The sequence below is a fragment of the Stegodyphus dumicola genome, chromosome 2 (assembly GCF_044657685.1).
Source record: "Stegodyphus dumicola isolate Sdum_Otavi_A_Nest chromosome 2, ASM4465768v1".
NCBI classification, from domain to species: domain Eukaryota; kingdom Metazoa; phylum Arthropoda; class Arachnida; order Araneae; family Eresidae; genus Stegodyphus; species Stegodyphus dumicola.
In genome coordinates this window covers 258,374,384-258,391,740 of record NC_140769.1, presented here as the reverse complement: position 1 = coordinate 258,391,740, position 17,357 = coordinate 258,374,384, and the positions used below count along the sequence as shown (strand labels likewise).

General features: G+C 34.9%; 1 protein-coding gene across 1 annotated transcript in view; it reads right to left on the bottom strand.

Annotated features, from left to right (window-relative positions):
* Nucleotides 1-2,705: 2,705 nt before the first annotated feature.
* The window catches only part of LOC118201209 (acid-sensing ion channel 2-like), a 68,965-nt gene continuing 54,313 nt past the window's right edge, over nt 2,706-17,357 (bottom strand). The window contains exons 12-14 of the mRNA XM_035373265.2: nt 15,281-15,309; nt 11,222-11,297; nt 2,706-5,396 (exon numbers count right to left, since the gene is read on the bottom strand). Coding sequence (XP_035229156.1) covers nt 5,190-5,396; nt 11,222-11,297; nt 15,281-15,309 — 312 coding nt within the window. The 3' untranslated portion in view covers nt 2,706-5,189. The remainder of the gene's footprint in view (nt 5,397-11,221; nt 11,298-15,280; nt 15,310-17,357) is intronic.

The window sequence follows — 17,357 nt, the reverse complement described above, 5'->3', positions numbered from 1 at the left end:
TAATGGAAAAATGCTAAATCAAAAGGAAATTGAACTGATTTGTAAAAGTTCTAAAAGAACAATAAAATCACTGTAACATCCGTTCTATAATAAAGACACGGGTTAGTTTTAAGAACATCTGTCAGACTGTGACCATTTCCATACTCCTTGGAACACTGTTAATATCCGCTGACTGACATTATTCCGAGAGGGATTTTTTTTCCCTACAGAATGCCCTTTCTCAATTCAGAGTTAATGTACGGTGATTCTCTATGATGGGCATTTTGATGTTGCTTGAAATTGGATCTGTTATTCGGTTGGCAGTTGGAGAGGTAGTCATGCATGTGTAATGCGATGCGAAAGATGGTGTCTTGATATATGACAGTGTCCTAAATGGCAGTTGATAGTTTTTCGAGTTAAAGGTACTTCGATGTAAATCAGAACTCGTTCCTTTTTGTTGAATTTAAGAATGAGTAGAAAGATTATCATTTGATTTGAGGAATGTTAAGATTAAGATCTTAAGTTCAGGTTTTTTTTTTAAATTTATTCAGAGAATTCTTAGTTACCTATGTATTTTCATATAATCTTCGAAAATGAATTATTTTAAGGATGTATATTCCAAAAATAAGACATACACAATCGAACTCTTCTATAAAGAACTTAAAAGAGCTAACATTAATTATTCGTTAAATCCGAATATCATTATATCTGATATCATGTTTGTTATATATATTTATCCATCTCATTAACATGTAGAGTTCCTCACTTTGTATATTATAGCCCTGTATTACATTTAAAGAAATTAAATAAGGAAGAATCTGTACGAATGTATGTACTATATTTCTCGCATTGTGAAAAAAACGACAGTACCCAGAGCCAGCAAATTTTGAATAACGTAATCCCTCGACCAGAACATGGGCACGTAAACGTTCTAATTTGTTTTATTATTTATTTCATATTTTGTAAACCTTTAACTGATATTTGACTAAAAAATTCAACTATTTTAAACGAACAGTGGCATCACTGTATGGAATAAAATATTTTAATTTCCAGCTCGTGAGACCGTCTATCGGAAAATCTAAGGATACGCTGTTTTTAGATAACTTTAGCCCAAATACTGTCGAAACGTTAATGTGTATGTAAATGAAAAAACGCCCCTTTTGGGCGTTTATAAATACGAAAGCTTATTTATTTATTTATTTTCATTGGTGGTCTGTAGCCTTTTATAGACATTGGCTACTACTAAGATTGTAAGCTGTGATTACTTTGTTAGGAAGACACCTAATAGGTGGGCCACTTATGAGAGGACGGACAAATTACATTCATACATTCACCGGGATTCGAACACGGGTCCTTCGATACGGCAATTAGTGTCACTAACCACTTTCCCTTCTGGGTAAAATGGGACTCGTGGCCATTTTGCCGCCGCCGTTTCACCGCCGAGACGTTTAGCCGTCGGGACGTTTCGCGGTTAAGACATATTTTTCTTTACACGACTGTATTATATATTGCTGTATTATATTAAGTTGATTTAAACTAATAACTCTATTTAGTTTAGTAATTTAATATAATAAAGATTTTATATAAAACTAGCAGCTTCTCTGCCGCCTTCGTCTGACTTTTAAATGTACCGGAAAAATGGCTGAAGGAAACACCAAACGTTAAATTTAAAAACTGCGTAGAATTTTTCTCTGCAGAACAACTTCATAAAAAGTTATTACGTATAACAAAATTACAATGAAATAAGCAATATCCCTTAATACAAATATTAATTATCTTAATAAATAAATTAACCAACCTTTCCGTCGAAGAAAAAAAAATCATGCGAAACTTTTCAATTATCTTACAAACAGTGAAATAAGCAAAAAATAACATAAAAGCAACTCAAAAAAACACAAAATTGCGAGCAGAATTTTACTCTGCAGAACTTTATAAAAAATCAATAAAAATTTGTTATATATATATACTTTTACTCTGCAAAACTTTATAAAAAAAATCAATAAAAATGCATTATATATATATATATAAATGACAATGAAATATGCCAACCTCTTAAAAATAGTGACATAAGAAATACGATGAAAAATTGTTGCCAAACCCATATTTCTAAAAGAATGAAACTATTCAAAATGATGCGATTTCATCAAAAATCTATCAACAACAATAAGACAGGAAAATTGTTGCCAAAATCACATTTTTAAAGATGTGAGATGTGTACTCGGAAGCTTCATTTAAAAAATCTTTTAAAAATACAAAATATTATCATTTTTCCAAAATTCTTTTTGTAAAAGCAGTCGCAAGGATGAAAGTCTAAGGTGTCTAAAAATCAAAGAAAAATAAACTGTACATTTTTAAAAATAAACTTTTTTAGAAAAAATCCCGTTGAAAAGGTGTTAAGCTCCCTTTGTTAAATAAATTCGTATTGAATCGATTTATTGAAACACGAAATTTATTTTAAGTTCGTAAAGTAGCTAAGTGCCTACTTTTCATTACGATATGAAAATGGTGTAGAGTAAAATCTCGCTTTCCTATAGCCCATTATGTCTCAAAATGACGCGATTTCGTCAAAAACAATAAAATAAAAAAAATTCGAGTTCGAATTTCGAAAAAAACGCTTCGAGGTGCACTGGCTCTTGTCTAGATGTAGCTATGTACCAAATTTTGTAGCCCAGGGTGTATTAGCTTACGCGCAGCGCGAACGAAAGACACACACACACAGACAAACTCTTTATTTTATTATATGTAGAGATAATACATAAAATGTTTTTGTGTACAGTGTTATACAAATAACCCGTTGCACATGGCATATTAATTTTAAGAAAGTAAGGTGTTGACAAGATTCCAAAGTAATTCCGTTTTCCATCCCGTTTTCATAAAAATGTGGATTTCCTGCTTGTATGAGTGATTTCTCTCAACTAGCCGATTAAAATTTCGAGAAATTTTGACGAACCACGTAATTATTGTAACCGCATAATTTTAAAATCGATACTATAACTTCTATATCAGAAGTTTAGCCCTAGTTTTCTTTGATACTGACATAATTTTCCAACTAACTATGTGTGTAATCTCTATATATCTCATACTTGTAAATAACTATATATATTAAAAGCAACCTTTGTTAAGTACATAAAAGCTAAACATAATTATTAAACTAAATAAATTTAGTACGAGTATAATACGGTAAGATAAATACAGTCATGTAAAGAAAAATGTCTTGACTGCGAAACGTCCCGAAGGCGAAACATTCCGATGGCGAGAAGTCCCGACTGCGAAAACGGCCACAGTGAAATGGCGACTGCGAAAAGTGCTAGACCCCGTCTGGGCGGCAAATGGAAGGTTGTAGAAATGCTCGTTTAAACAAATAAGCGAGGAACTCTGTTTTCTTCCATCTACGATAAAAACACAGACTTTAACCATCAGATACTCTCGAAGTAAAAGACTGCCTCTTAAGTCTGTAAAATCGCTCTCTGAGCGAAGTAGCTGTAAATTTCATTAATGCTTGTTTCTTCTTTCTCTCTATTGCTATGGAATAAAATGGACACCACAGACTTAGAGCATCTGACACTCTGGAAGTAAACAAATGCCTTTTATGTAGCCTCTTAAGTCTATAAGGTCACTCTGTTGATATAAGTAGCTGTAAATTTCATTAGTGCTTGTTCTTTTTTCTTTCATTCCTATGAAATAAAATTGATCATTGTATATTCGTTTCTGGATTCAGCTTATATTCAAAAGGCAAGATTTTTATGTTTGGTTCCATTTTTGTTTATTAATTTTGCATTCAACCAAAATCTGAGCTGACTCCACTTACCTTCAACACAAATTGATTCTGAACAAGATTTAATTTTTACAAGAAAACAAGAATAGTATTGAAATCATAAAGTATTATTATATTGTTAAGAAATGCCAAGGCGCGGTGAGATGGCTTCCCCACAAAGCAGTTTTAGGGTTGCCATAAAATGGCAAGAGTAGGTTGGGTTGCCACATTTGGCAAGAAATCGCCCGTTTGGCGACAAAATTGGCGATATGCCATGGACGGATGGAGAACCTTCTGGAACGACTTCTTACCGGTTTAGCCCAGAATGTTCTCGAATACCAGTCAAAAGCTATATAAACCCTGCTGGTACGCGGAGCGTTAGTATAGAGTTGGATTCTCTTTGTTTTGAAGTCATATAATCATAATCATAATAATACTGTTACGAAATGTAAAGGCACGGTAAGACAGCTTCCCCGCAAAGCAGTTTTGGGGTTGCCATGAAATGGCAAGGGAAGGCAGGGTTGCCACATTTGCCGAGAAATCGCCCATTTGGCGACAAAATCGGCGATATACCATGGACGGTTGGAGAACCTTCTGGAACGAATTCTTACCGGTTTAGTCCAGAATGTTCCCGAACACAAGCCGAAAGCTATATAAACCGTGCTGGTCTGCAGTCAGGAGGTGTGCTTCATCAAGAGGAAGTGTGTCTCTCATCGAGCGTGAGTGTGTCTCGTCTAGCGAGTCAATCCCTGCGGAGTCGATCGAGTTGACAGCCGGGCAGCGAGTGCCGAGTGGGTCGTCGTGTTCTCCGAAGGAGTCTGTTAGTGCATCGTCGAGAGAGCGTGTTGAGCTCCGGGAAAGACTGAACCGAAGAGTCGGGAGCCGTGCTCTGTGTGTCGTCGAGTGCATCGCGAGTTGTAGCGTGGAGAGTCTCGAGAGTACGTGGAGTTTCGAGAATGAGCAAGCAGAGGCGGAAGCTGTACTCTGGTGCTTTGCAGTGAAGTTGTCTCTACCGTGATAGCTTGATAACCTGAAAGCTGTGTCCCTGATTGTGTCAGCGTGTTTATAGTAGATCTTCGACGACTGTAAATGGTGACTTTGGAGCTGTATTAATATTGGTAAATAAAGTGTGTTTCGATACTTCATCAAGTGTCGTCGTTATTCATTCCAAATCTACGAACCCCGTACGAACGTGAAGGCAGAAAATAACGTAACAACTGGTGTCAGAAGAAAAACGCAACAATATATTAAACATGAAATTATATTTTCCCTTTAATTTCTTAATTTTGGATTTGAAAGCATGATTTAAATTCGAGTCGGCAATTTTTGATTGAAGAATTAGTATCTTATATCCAACTTGTCTGATCTTTGCAGCATTTGTATATAACTGTAGGTAAAATGTTCTTAAAGAATTCGACTTTTAAAATAAAGATCCATGGCTTTGAGTATGTTGCTATTAAATATCATATTTGTCGTATCTATCAAAATAAAGATTCCGCTGTATGAAATCAGCTTGTCTAATCTTCTTTCTCTTGTTTGTATAATCCTTGAAAGGATAATAGAGCAAGTAACCGATGGTTTCGATGAAATCGAACAGTGCCACAAGAGAAATTCCCAGCCACATTCCCATGTAACCACCGATGTAGCTGAACATTTCTACGCTCTGAAACAGAAAACAAATATTACTGTTATTATAAATTCCATGCTGTTATAAATATTTTTATTATAAATTTTATCACAAAACAATAATTTATGGAAAACACCCGAGTCAAAAACTATGATTTATTGGGAATATACATTTTTGCATTTTAACTTCTTGATATTGCAGTTTTGTTTTTTTTTTAACTTGAATTCAACTAGAAAATGATACTTCAATTTTTACTTCCTTGAGCAAATTAAAGTAAGTATTATAATCGCGAAACATTTCGGTATCATATTTCAACAGAAATTTAACTGTTTCAGAATTTCAAAATCCATTTTTATTATTTTTTGAGTGATATCTGTACGTATGAATAGAATATACGATCTTCTTTCCAAAATGTACTGTACAATTGATTTTAAATGGATGCGCAGTCGTTGGTTGTAGCCATATATTTCCAGTTACAGAAATGTTTAAAATGAAAGGAATATTCATATTTTGGCAACATAATTTTTTTAAATTAATTTTGGACAAATAACGAAATATAACTTTTAATATGGTGTCCCGGTTCCGAAATTTATGTTGAAAAAGCTTTGTAGGTTTTATGAAAAAATCTGATGTGTACACCACATGACTTCCTTGTATGGAATATTAAATTATACGCATTTTTTCTTGCATTTCATTTAAAATGATTGGACTGAATTAAATCTACTTCGCCGACAACGCATAAACAATAATAGAATAAATGAATTATTTAAAATTCACTCTAGTATTTGTTTATCATAGCGACACTCTGGCGCTAGATTCACTTAAAAGTATTATATTTCGTTCATATTATAACTCAAAATGCACAAAATTTATATCATTTAAAGAATAGAATTATCTGATCGTTGCCACATGTTCTATTCAAATACTATAATAAAGCTAGAACGATGTATAAAAGAAATTAAGCAAACAAAACAAAAAAAGAAACAGTTTTTCACAGACAATTGAGTATTTCTCATTCAATTAATTCAATTTTTTCTTCAACCTTTCTCACTTCGCGAGAAGGTAAAAATATATAAAAACTCAAAATATCCATATTAAAAATTACGAAGTAAATCTTAAACACTTATTTCCTCGAAAAAAATTCAGAAAGGATTAAGCATGATTTAATTGGCAATAATAAATGAAGGCGTTATCTTTGTTGTTGCGAAGCTAAGTTTCTCTAGATTGGCAACAAATCCACTAGTCTACTGTTTCAAATGTAAACAATCAATGGCCGCCATAAAAAAAGGCTTAGCGGCACTTAAACAACTTTAAAATTGTTGATAATTCTAAAAATATTGCATACAGATTTACTAAAGGCATAAAAACCTTAACCGGAAGATAAAAACAACATAATTCAAACATTTTTAAGGCAAAAAATGTACAATTTACAAACATAGAAGTGTAAAGAAACTGAGATCACTGAGCCGGTAATAGAGTGGATATATATATAAATATATTTATATACGTTTGGGGCAGCCGATTGCAACCAAAATACGAGGTGCACATCTACATGTTATAGCAGCCCTATATACAAAATTTCAATGTTCTGAGGCTACTCGTTTTTGAGTTATGCGAGATACGTACGTACTTACGTACATACGTTCTTACAGACGCCACGAAAAATTCTCTTCAGAATTAATTTTAAAGCAATTTTATAATTTTTTTGGAGGAAACTTGTCTTTTATTCTGTCCTTACGTACAATTATCACGCAAAAACATCGTTAAATTGCATTCGATAGCGGTCAAAATGGATATTTTCGTTGAAATATGCTGCCTGAAACTTTTCGCGATTACAATACTTCCTTTTTACTTCGTACAAGGAAGTAAAAATAAAAGTTTAAGTAGTTTGACGTCCGTGCGACGAAAATTGACCGGAATACTTCATTTCAATATCTGCAGTTTGTCTGAAATTTTGTTTACTCTTCTAGATCAAGGTCAACTGGCATGGTGAGTTCGACGTCCTAAATTCATAAAGCCCCGTTTTCGCTAGTGCGTGACGAATGCGTTACGTATGTGTTTACCAGTCACATACGCTCTACTAAGAACTTCTAAACTCTTCTACCGAAGTAACTGAAACTTCATTTACTTACTGGTTTTACCTCATTTACATAAAACGCGATACTGGAAACTTATTCTAGTAGGAAATCGTAGGTGGGAAACAAGGATATAAAGGATAGCAAAAGTAAAAATAGCTTGTAGAGACATTAGGATATTTCGAAGCAAGAGAGATGAAAAATGGGCAATGCTTTTGCCGGGAATCGAACCACGGACCTCTCGAATGCGCGTCGAGCGTGCTGACTACGAAGGCATTCTAAGAAGGCGAGAGAAATACCTTATAAGCTATTAGAAATGTAAAATAAACCCCTACTCTGTTCCGAAAGCATTAAGGGGTCTCATACACCTTAAAACCCATAAGATGTTCGAATATGTGACTGTTGCAAGAATTGGGATAACTTACTTATTTTAAAAGCAATTACTACCAACTTTTTACAGCTGACCACATAATATAGCTGCTTTCTGAAATAGTAATCAGAAAGTTTGTGTTGCCACAAATATTTTTATAATTGAATCCGCTCTGTGACAACATTTTTCGTCATGTTTCCAACTTGCGCGCACAGTTTAAAACATTATGTTTCATAATTTAATTCCATATTTAATATATAGCTTTCATAACATTTGGAAACTACCGTGAACCTAAAATTCTAAAAATTTCATGTTCAATTTTTATTTTATTTAGAGTTGAGTTTATAAAATGTATTTTATTAACAAAATTTGTAATGTTTTCGTCCATAAAATTTTTCAATATTAAAATATTCATCAGATTGTTGGTTCAGTTAGAGAATAGTGCCCATATAAAGAGTTCCATCCAATTTCAAGTATGTACCATTAGCCATTTTTAAAATATCATACGCGCAAGGTGGAAACATGGCGAAATGTTTTGTCACAAAGAGGATTAAATTACAAAAATATTTGTGGCAACGCAAACTTTCTGGTTACTAGTTTCCAAAGCAGCTATGTTATGTAGTCAGCTGTAAAAAGTTGGAAGTAATTGCTTTTAAAATAAATAAAATATCTCAATTCTTGCAACAGTCACATATTTGAAGATCATGAGAGGTTTAAGGTGTAGGAGTCCCCTTAAAGACACAAACTTAACATTAAAACCGTTCTGAAATTTTTCACATCTACTTTGCATCTAAGCACATTGATAATTTTAAAGTCATCTGCAAATACGTTAGTTCAAAGTTTACGATTCTATTTTGAATAATAATTCGCTGTTGTGATTTATCTAACTTATCTGATCAGGTCCACGAACGTTTTCGTGGCCAAGAGATAAGGGTTCTTTATCAGTATTTTAAGAACTCCGATTTAGCAAAAAAAGCTCTAGAATTATTATCATTCATGTCCAAAGCTATGGCATTCGGCCATAGCTTTGGCCATAGCATTCCCTGCCGCACAGTAGCAAAAGGAAGAAAAAATAATTAATCCATTTTTTAAAAAAATGATCTATTGCTGTTATTACAATGCTGTTTAATATTAAAATTCAAATCTAGTAAGTGAAATACATTGTCGTTGTTGTTGCTAATACTCACTTGTCTGACCTATAGCCAAGCCCTCGAAAATCCTCGTGGCAAGGAGCGTAAGTTTACGCCTGCCGTTGGCAACAGCCTTGAGCACCTTATTGGTGACAGTACGGTTTAGCTCAGTTTCGCTCCCAATTTGATGAAGAGCACACCGGAGGGGGGAGGGTCGGAGGTTCTTCCACCCCTCTTCCCCTATCACAAACCTCTCGAGAGGACTTTGGTTCGTTGCATATTTAGAATGCCCTCCATGCCGCACGGACACTATACGTTTACAAACACCCATGCCTTCTCCGGGATTCGAACACGGGTCTTTCAGCACGGCAGTCAGCGACGCTAACCGCCATACCGGTTGAACGGCTGTGAAACATATACTGTACATAATTGAAGCACAGCACACGGTATTGTACATTAACGTTCTTCTGCTATCCAGATCAAAAGCATACTCTAGCGTCTCTTATCTATTGCTTGATAATCGATTTCACCCCTTTCGCAGCACGAGCCTATTTAATAACATCTTTGTTTTCCACAATCCTGGACACCATCGTACTGGACATACCGTATGCAAGAGCTAAGTTCCCGGATAGGCATGCTTTTAATTACCGTAATTTCCGGAAGAAACGCCGCGGCGTTTACGTGTTTAAAACTTAAATTTTCAGCGGGTGCGGCGTTTCTACCCATGCGGCGTTTAGGTGCACTAAAAATAAAATATTTCCTATGATGGTCATTGTACATAGTTTGGATGGCCTTGTGCATAGACTGGTGCTGTTCCCACACAAAAGACCACTCAGTTGCTTTTTGCGAACGTTATTTTGTTTACATTCTTTCCCTTGAACGGACCTACATGCCTTATTTACCCTAAACGAGATCTCAGAACAATAATATTCTTCCCCCTTCCAAATCAACATTCTCATCAGTTTGAATAGTCTCTCTCCTCTGCCATTCCATGAATCTTCCAAGACCCATCCTCTCCCCACCCCTGCCTTTTCTGCAATTTTTTTCAAAGGCGGACACGACTCCACCTGCCTCGCAATAACGAACTCTGACGTATTTCGCCTTCAGCATGAATGGATTTTTCTTGGAGCCAAATACAGATCCCATCAGTTTGGGTACAAGCACTTGTTGGATAGTTTTTAATTAGGGAGCGGAAAATTTTTGAAAATGTCTCTAAACGGCACAGAAGCTATACATTTCTTACCTTTAATTTATTTTTGAGTTATGGTTTCATTTCATGCATTTTTCTTAACTGGTATGTCATATATCAGGACTTAGGTTGAGTTTTTGCATCTATACGGCCCACGACGATGTCACGCGCAATTTAATCTATTGCGGCGTTTCTGTGTAATTTTAAATTTTTTCCTGCCATTTTTCTCGAGTGCGGCGTTTACGCTGATGCGGCCTTTCTTCCGGAAATTACGGTAACCTCTTTTTTTACCTCCATGGTGATCCTAATAATTTTCTTCGTTGTTCGACTCGTTAGCTTACTAAAAGTGAATTTGCAAAATATTTACGCGATAAGCATAAAATCACTGAAGATTCAGAATTAAGGTAGGTTGTTTACTGAATAGTAGCAAAAGAGATTTATAAGCATTTGTTGCAGTGTCTCTAAGGCCCATATCACCCGGCGTCTGTTTCACACGAACAACTGTTTCGGACAATTTTTCTGCCTGGTTTTACTATTGAAAGAAAGACGTGCAACTTTTTCCTTCCTTTCGAAAAAAGTTGCAAGTTGTTCGTTTTCAACCAATCAGCAATCAGCGCCGAATGCTGTTAGCTTGTTCGTAATGGAGAACCAGTTTTCCCTGTGTTAACCCCAAAGCGAGCTATGGTGATTGGCTGTTGTGACAAAGCAGAAAAATTGTTCCAAACAGTTGTTCTTTCGAAACAAACCGACGTGTGATAGCAGCCTAAGAGGTAAACAAAGTTAATTCGCTCAGTCGTGACTCATCGAACTCGAGTCGTATTCCAAAGAACTGATACGAAACAAAAGTCTTCGCATATGCCAGACTGGACGCATTTCAGAACAGACGTATACAGAGATGTGACTGTATTAGGATAGAAACTTTTAGTTTCAAGAGAACTTTTAATCAACCATAGGTTCGTCCTAAGCAAATATTATTAGAAAGCACAATGTACTGAAAGAAGCTAAGAGTATAATGTGAATTGTTCTATGCCGAGTAACCAGTTTGTTAGAGTTTTACTAACTTGAAAGTAACGTCAGGACAACATTTATAAACATACCTCATATTTTGGCTCATGTTCAAACTTCGTGACTTCCATTCGATTGAATATGAAATTTAAGACAATAGCCTTAGACCTGGAAAACAAGTTTTCTTTTAAGTTTGTTTCAATGGAATAGTTGAAGATATTTTAAAACAAAGAATGGTTTGTGCGGGTACAAAATTGTTGTAGTCATGAAATTACATTTGCTATAATTGTATGAAAAAATGAATAATGTATAAGGAGCTAAATTCTTTCGTAAACAACTAATTAATACTGTTATAAAATACTAGAAAGCCCGGCGGTCATACGAAATGACCGTTGTTCTAGATATTATAAATTGTAATTAAAATGCTTTGTGCAAAGGTGTCTGCTAATTGAAACTGAATTACCCAGGGCAGGCGGCGAGAACGCCCCTTTGCTCACTGCCCCACGGGGTTTCCCCCTTCTACTTGCTTAATTGCTTAAAGTAGAGTGCAGCGAAGGAAACTACTAGCGGTACATTTCTTAAGAGCCCACCGCTAGCTCCATCAATAAAGGTGATTTAAATAAGGAAATGTTAATTCACATGTCAAAGATCTCTTTGTACACAACATTTCTTGTGCAGATCTTTCCATCATTTTTAAGCTCGCCTTGCAGAGTACCATCCATTATTTTTAATTTTACGTGCGTTCTTTTAAGAACTCTTGAACAGGCAACATAAATTTGACCGTGTCCAAATGTAGGCTCAGATAAAAAAAATGCCAAAACGCTTAAACATTTGGCCCTGATACTTATGGATGGTCATAGCAAAGGCAAGTTTTACAGGAAATTGTCTACGTGTCAATTGAAACGGCAACCCTGTGCCGTGGCAACTTCACCCCATTGGCTAGTACAGTAGTACAGTTACGCAAGTAACCAATAAACTATCATCGATAAACAGACACTTAAGCCATATATATATATATATATATATATATATGGGGTGAAGTAACATCATCTTCTCCGAAACGGCTGGCTCCTAGGCTTAGCGAAGCACACCGTTGGATTCCGCAGGTCCGTGGCACGTCATTTTGACCATTCGTGTCTTCTTGGGACTTTAATTAGCCGAGATTTTAATTAAAAATTAATTTTTTCCTACATTTTTCCTACATTCTCCACTTTCTTTCTTCGGTTTTTCCTATTAGAGGGATTTGGCCTCGTGCCAAATTCTTTCTTTTTTTTTTTTTTTTTTTCGAATATCTACGGAACGGCGCCGAATTGGAATTCAAGACCCGTATCCTCGGATTCCAAAAAATTCTTCGAATCCATCGATACCGTTCTCATCTTCGTACGACTTTAATAAGCCGAGATATTAATTAAAAACTGCGAAAACGTTAATTTCCGCGCTCATTTTTCCGAGTGGCAACAATAAACTATCGGCGACACACACTTATATATATAAAGAAAAGATACTATATGAAATTAATTTTACTAATCGGCATTAGTTGTCGGTTGCTAACAAAATGGTAGCGATGTTTCGTAGTCCTTCGTAATCGATTTTAATGAGAGATAGTTTCCTTCGACAAACGTCAAACTGGCTTGCCTATTTAATCAGATAGCTACACAGTGGAATCTCGGATCACGAAAGCCTCATTTTACGAACAATTCGGCTCACGAACAGGTTATCTGAACAAAAAATACCTCGGATAACGAAAGATGTTTCGAGTTACCAACATTCAAAATGTGATTGTCTTGGTGGTATTTTCTGGTTCTTGCTTTTATGTATTTTTAAATAATTTATGCTTATGCAATTAACAGTAAGGGACTTCTGAAAACATAATTTTAATATTTTTTATTGCTTAGCTCTCATTAGCAAAGTCTGGCAGCACGTGACTTAACAGGATAATGAATTCGGCCTGGAGGGAAGAGAGCAAAAAAAAAAGATAAAAGAAGATGTCTCTTAAAGATATTTATCTGATATTTTTATGAAAGGTAATAAAAAGCTAACTCATAAAGGCCTTTATTTATTTTTGTGAATGGTATTTTCGCATCTAAACAACTACATCTTTTTCATCATGTTACCCTGATACCGTGCCTTCTCCTTCTTACAGCTACAGTAACACTAAATTCAGTTTTCATTTATTTTATACGCTTAATATCGTGTTTATTTATTTTTAGCCCAAAAGGGACGCTACTCCCGAATGGGGCATTAGTCTCAAACGGCATTTCGCATTGAATTGCTATAAACTGTGTATCATTTTTCAAACTGTTGCCATAAAATATTATTACCCTGTATTATTTTTAAAGAAATTAAGTAATGAAGCATCTGTTTCACTGTATGCATGTTTCTCACATTCTGACTTCTGTACTGAAACCAAGCGTCTGGGCTCAACTTTTCATGAAAGACGAGGTTTTATGTACTATGTCCTTTTCTCTATCTTCGGGAACGTTACGCGAAGATAGAGTTCAGTTACTTTTTGTGATGCATCCTGGATAAAGCCCTTGGTGATGAGGCAGCTAAATGACTAACGGATTCGGCTATTCCGGACAAATGCTTCAATAGGAAATGTTCACCATTGCGGAAAAAAGTTTCGGAATTGAAATTTTTTAGTCTAAAAGGAAGATGCCAGGTGATACCAGAAATTACGTACTCAACTCCTTATTTTTAAATTAATTTTTGCTCTTAAAAAGTCGCCAGCGAGAGATCTAGTGATTGTTCTACATATACCATTTTTAACTCTGGTAGTAAACAGGATGAATAAAATACGTAATGCAATTGCTCGTTATGATTAGCTACTAATTAACTTTCTCAAAAATTTGTTCAACTTACAGACAGCAGTTGAAAGAAAATTCTGTTTCAACTTATGCGATTTCTTGTTATGTGAGATCGGAAGAATAAATAACAGAAAACGACAAAGCTGTTTCGCACAGTGCATCCATTATCAGATGGTTTAATACAAAAAATAATGTAACTGGTTTTAATCATTCACACCTTATTCAACAGTTTTAACCCGTACAGCTTATTTACTTTTCTCTAAATTAAAATTTATTTCATCATCAAGGGCACTATATAAATAATTGCTAATCCTCCCAGCGCGTACCACGGCCAGCTAGTAGCTGGCAGATTGGCCTGCTACCAAATACCTGAAAGATTAACCAGCTAGTAACTGGAATATTGGCTAGCTAGCAAATAAAAAACAGTCCAGCTTGCAAGTGGAAGATCGCCCAGTCAGCAACTGGAATATTCTCCAGCTGGCAATTGAAATATTCGCCAGCTAGCAAATGACAGACTAGCCAGCTAGCAACTGGAAGACTGGCCAACTAGTAACTGGAATATTGGCTAGCTAGCAAATGAAAAACAGTCCAGCTTGCAAGTGGGAGATCGCCCATTCAGCAACTGGAATATCCTCCAGCTAGCAATTGGAATATTCGCCAGCTAGCGAATGACAGACTAGCCAGTTAGCAACTGGAAGACTGGCCAGCTAGTAACTGGAAGTTTGGCTATTCTTTATTAAAGTCTTCCTCTACGAGTATCTAACATGCTCTACAATCCTTCTTGAAACATTTCAGACCTTTGAAAGGGAATTTAAGAATATTTCAATGACTTTCTACGAAGAAATGCACAATTTCTGTCAACGAGATATCAGTTGCACATTGTTAAAAGCAATTTTGCATAGAAGGCTAAACAATAAAAATTCCAAATTGGAAACGAAACTCAAACTGGAAGAGAAGCTAGCCAGTCTAAAACTCAAAATTAGGTAAAAAAAAAGCAATTTTATTTTGGAGTACATTTTTAGCTCTATAGATTTTGAGGACGATCAAACATTGATTCCTTCTTCTTCAGGAGCAAAAAATAATCTGAATGAAAATTTGTGTTCCACAAATCTCACATTTTCTTAGCATAAACTTAGCTTTAGGTATTTTTAAATAGTCTGCGTATAGCATGCCCTATTAGCATATCCATAATCAAAACTTTTTGCATTATCTGTAAAATGGGCAAGAAAAACAAAATACTACGAAACTTTTTAAAATATTGTGTAAATGGGATTATTATTTGTCTGACAAAATATAAACGAGGCATTTGAAGAAATAAATAAAAGATATTAATATGAAACTTACTTGCATCCTGCAAATTCACTCAAATCACACTGCAAAATAAAGAAAAAAATGTATCAGAAATACTTTTCATTTTTTCAAATTTAGAACGTGTTTTTCTTATCGTAGAAGTTTTTCCATAAACTTCATTATAATGTGATGAATAATTAACTGGGTGAAAGTAAGATAAAAATTTCTTTAAATCTCAAAATAAAAACAAATTTCGGAATATTATAAAAAAAGCAAATTCCTTTTCGTTGCGTTACTTTCAACTGCACTTTCGAAATCAAATTCGTGGTAATTTGATACTTCGTTTCGCTGATATCGTTTGCTCCCGTTTAACATAGGTAATTTTTATAATATTTCAAAACTTTTTCATTTTTATTATACCTAAATTTAGCGAAATGCGATGAGAATCAGCCTCTAAACAAGCGCCATAGTGTCCCGTGACTGAAGTTGTAAAAGACAGAGATTACAAAATCACACAATTACCAATTATATCAACAATTACCAATTATATCAACAGAAAAATATTTTAGATTACTAAATAAAAGAATCATTTTAAAGCTGGTATGTAGAAGTTTTTAATCAAAAACTATATTAAAATATAATCAAAAGCGTTTCCATTTTAGTATTCAAAACTTGAACAACATATTAGATTTTGGTTAAAATTGATAAACCGGTAGCCATAATTTATTTGAAGCTGTAAACAAACTTCCTTAAAAAATCTATTATGATAAATACCAAAACTTTTCATATTAGGTATTTAAAATAAGCTCATTGTTAACACGAACTCTAGTTATGGAACAGTTAAATGTATAATCTCAGTTCTGAAATTTGTGTTCGTTTCCGATTTGTGTTGAATCACTTTAAAAAAAAGGATGTTGTCACCAAATAGTATCACGATGTATTAATTTCAAAGAAATAATGTACCAGATATAAATAATATGACGAATATAAAAAAAATTATATCAAGAATTAAACACTATTAGAAATTCCAAAGATATATTGCTTTTAAAAATTTTGTTGTTCAGTTTTATGTAGCGTATATACAAAGAAAGTAATATTAAAAAATAAAGCGCTAAAGTAACAAATGGAGTTGGTTATCTTGTTAAGAAAATTTGAACAAGGATATTATAAACTCAGGAAAGATTTAAAAAGAAATGGCAACGCCTAACGATCTATCGGAAGCTCTAAAGATATGCTGCTTTTAAAAAATTTCTGGTTGTTAAGTCATTGATTTTTTAATCCGAAGCACTATATGACCAAATGATTATTATACACTATATGACCAAACGGATTACTATACACTATATGACCAAACGATTACTATACACTATCTGACCAAAAATATCCAAACACCTAGAGGTACGGAATATTAGAGTCCTGAGGCATATATTAATATGATGTTGGTATTTGTTTTGCACTGATGACAGCTGTCACACATCTAGGAAAAATTTCCCCAGTTTTTGATAGGTGGTCACAGGAAGGGACTTCCAAGCGTCCATTACAACTAAAGTGAGTGCTAACAGTTAGGATGCTCGATTTGGCTTGGTACGTAATCTGCATTCCAATTTGTCCCAAAGGTGTTCTGTGGGTTTTATATCGGGGCTCTGAGAAGGCCAATCCAGTTTTTGAACATTCATTTCTTCAAACTATGGCTGAACAAGTTCTCGATGTGAGAATAGAGCATTTATTCTGCAAAAAGAAAAATGGTCTTTCTCCTAAATATTGCCATAGAGTTGGAAAAGCAGCATTGTCCACAACCACGTATATCTCAGAGTTCACGTTGCCAAACACAGGAACTAAAGGAACCAGGCCAAACTTTTAAAAAATACCTCACACCATGATGCCCACCACCAAACTTTACCGGCACCTTTAACAAACCGAGCATCCACCAAACCTAGACGTGTCCATTGGACTGCCAGATTGTAAAGTGAGATTCATCATTCAAACGAAAATTTTACCACTTATCCACAGTTCAACAACGGTGACCTCTGCACCATTACAATCGACGTTTTGCATTCTGGGGAGTGTTGTTCCGCTTATCGAATCCCAGGTTTTTTAACGCTCGGTGAGCAGTCATTTCTGCTAGCACCAA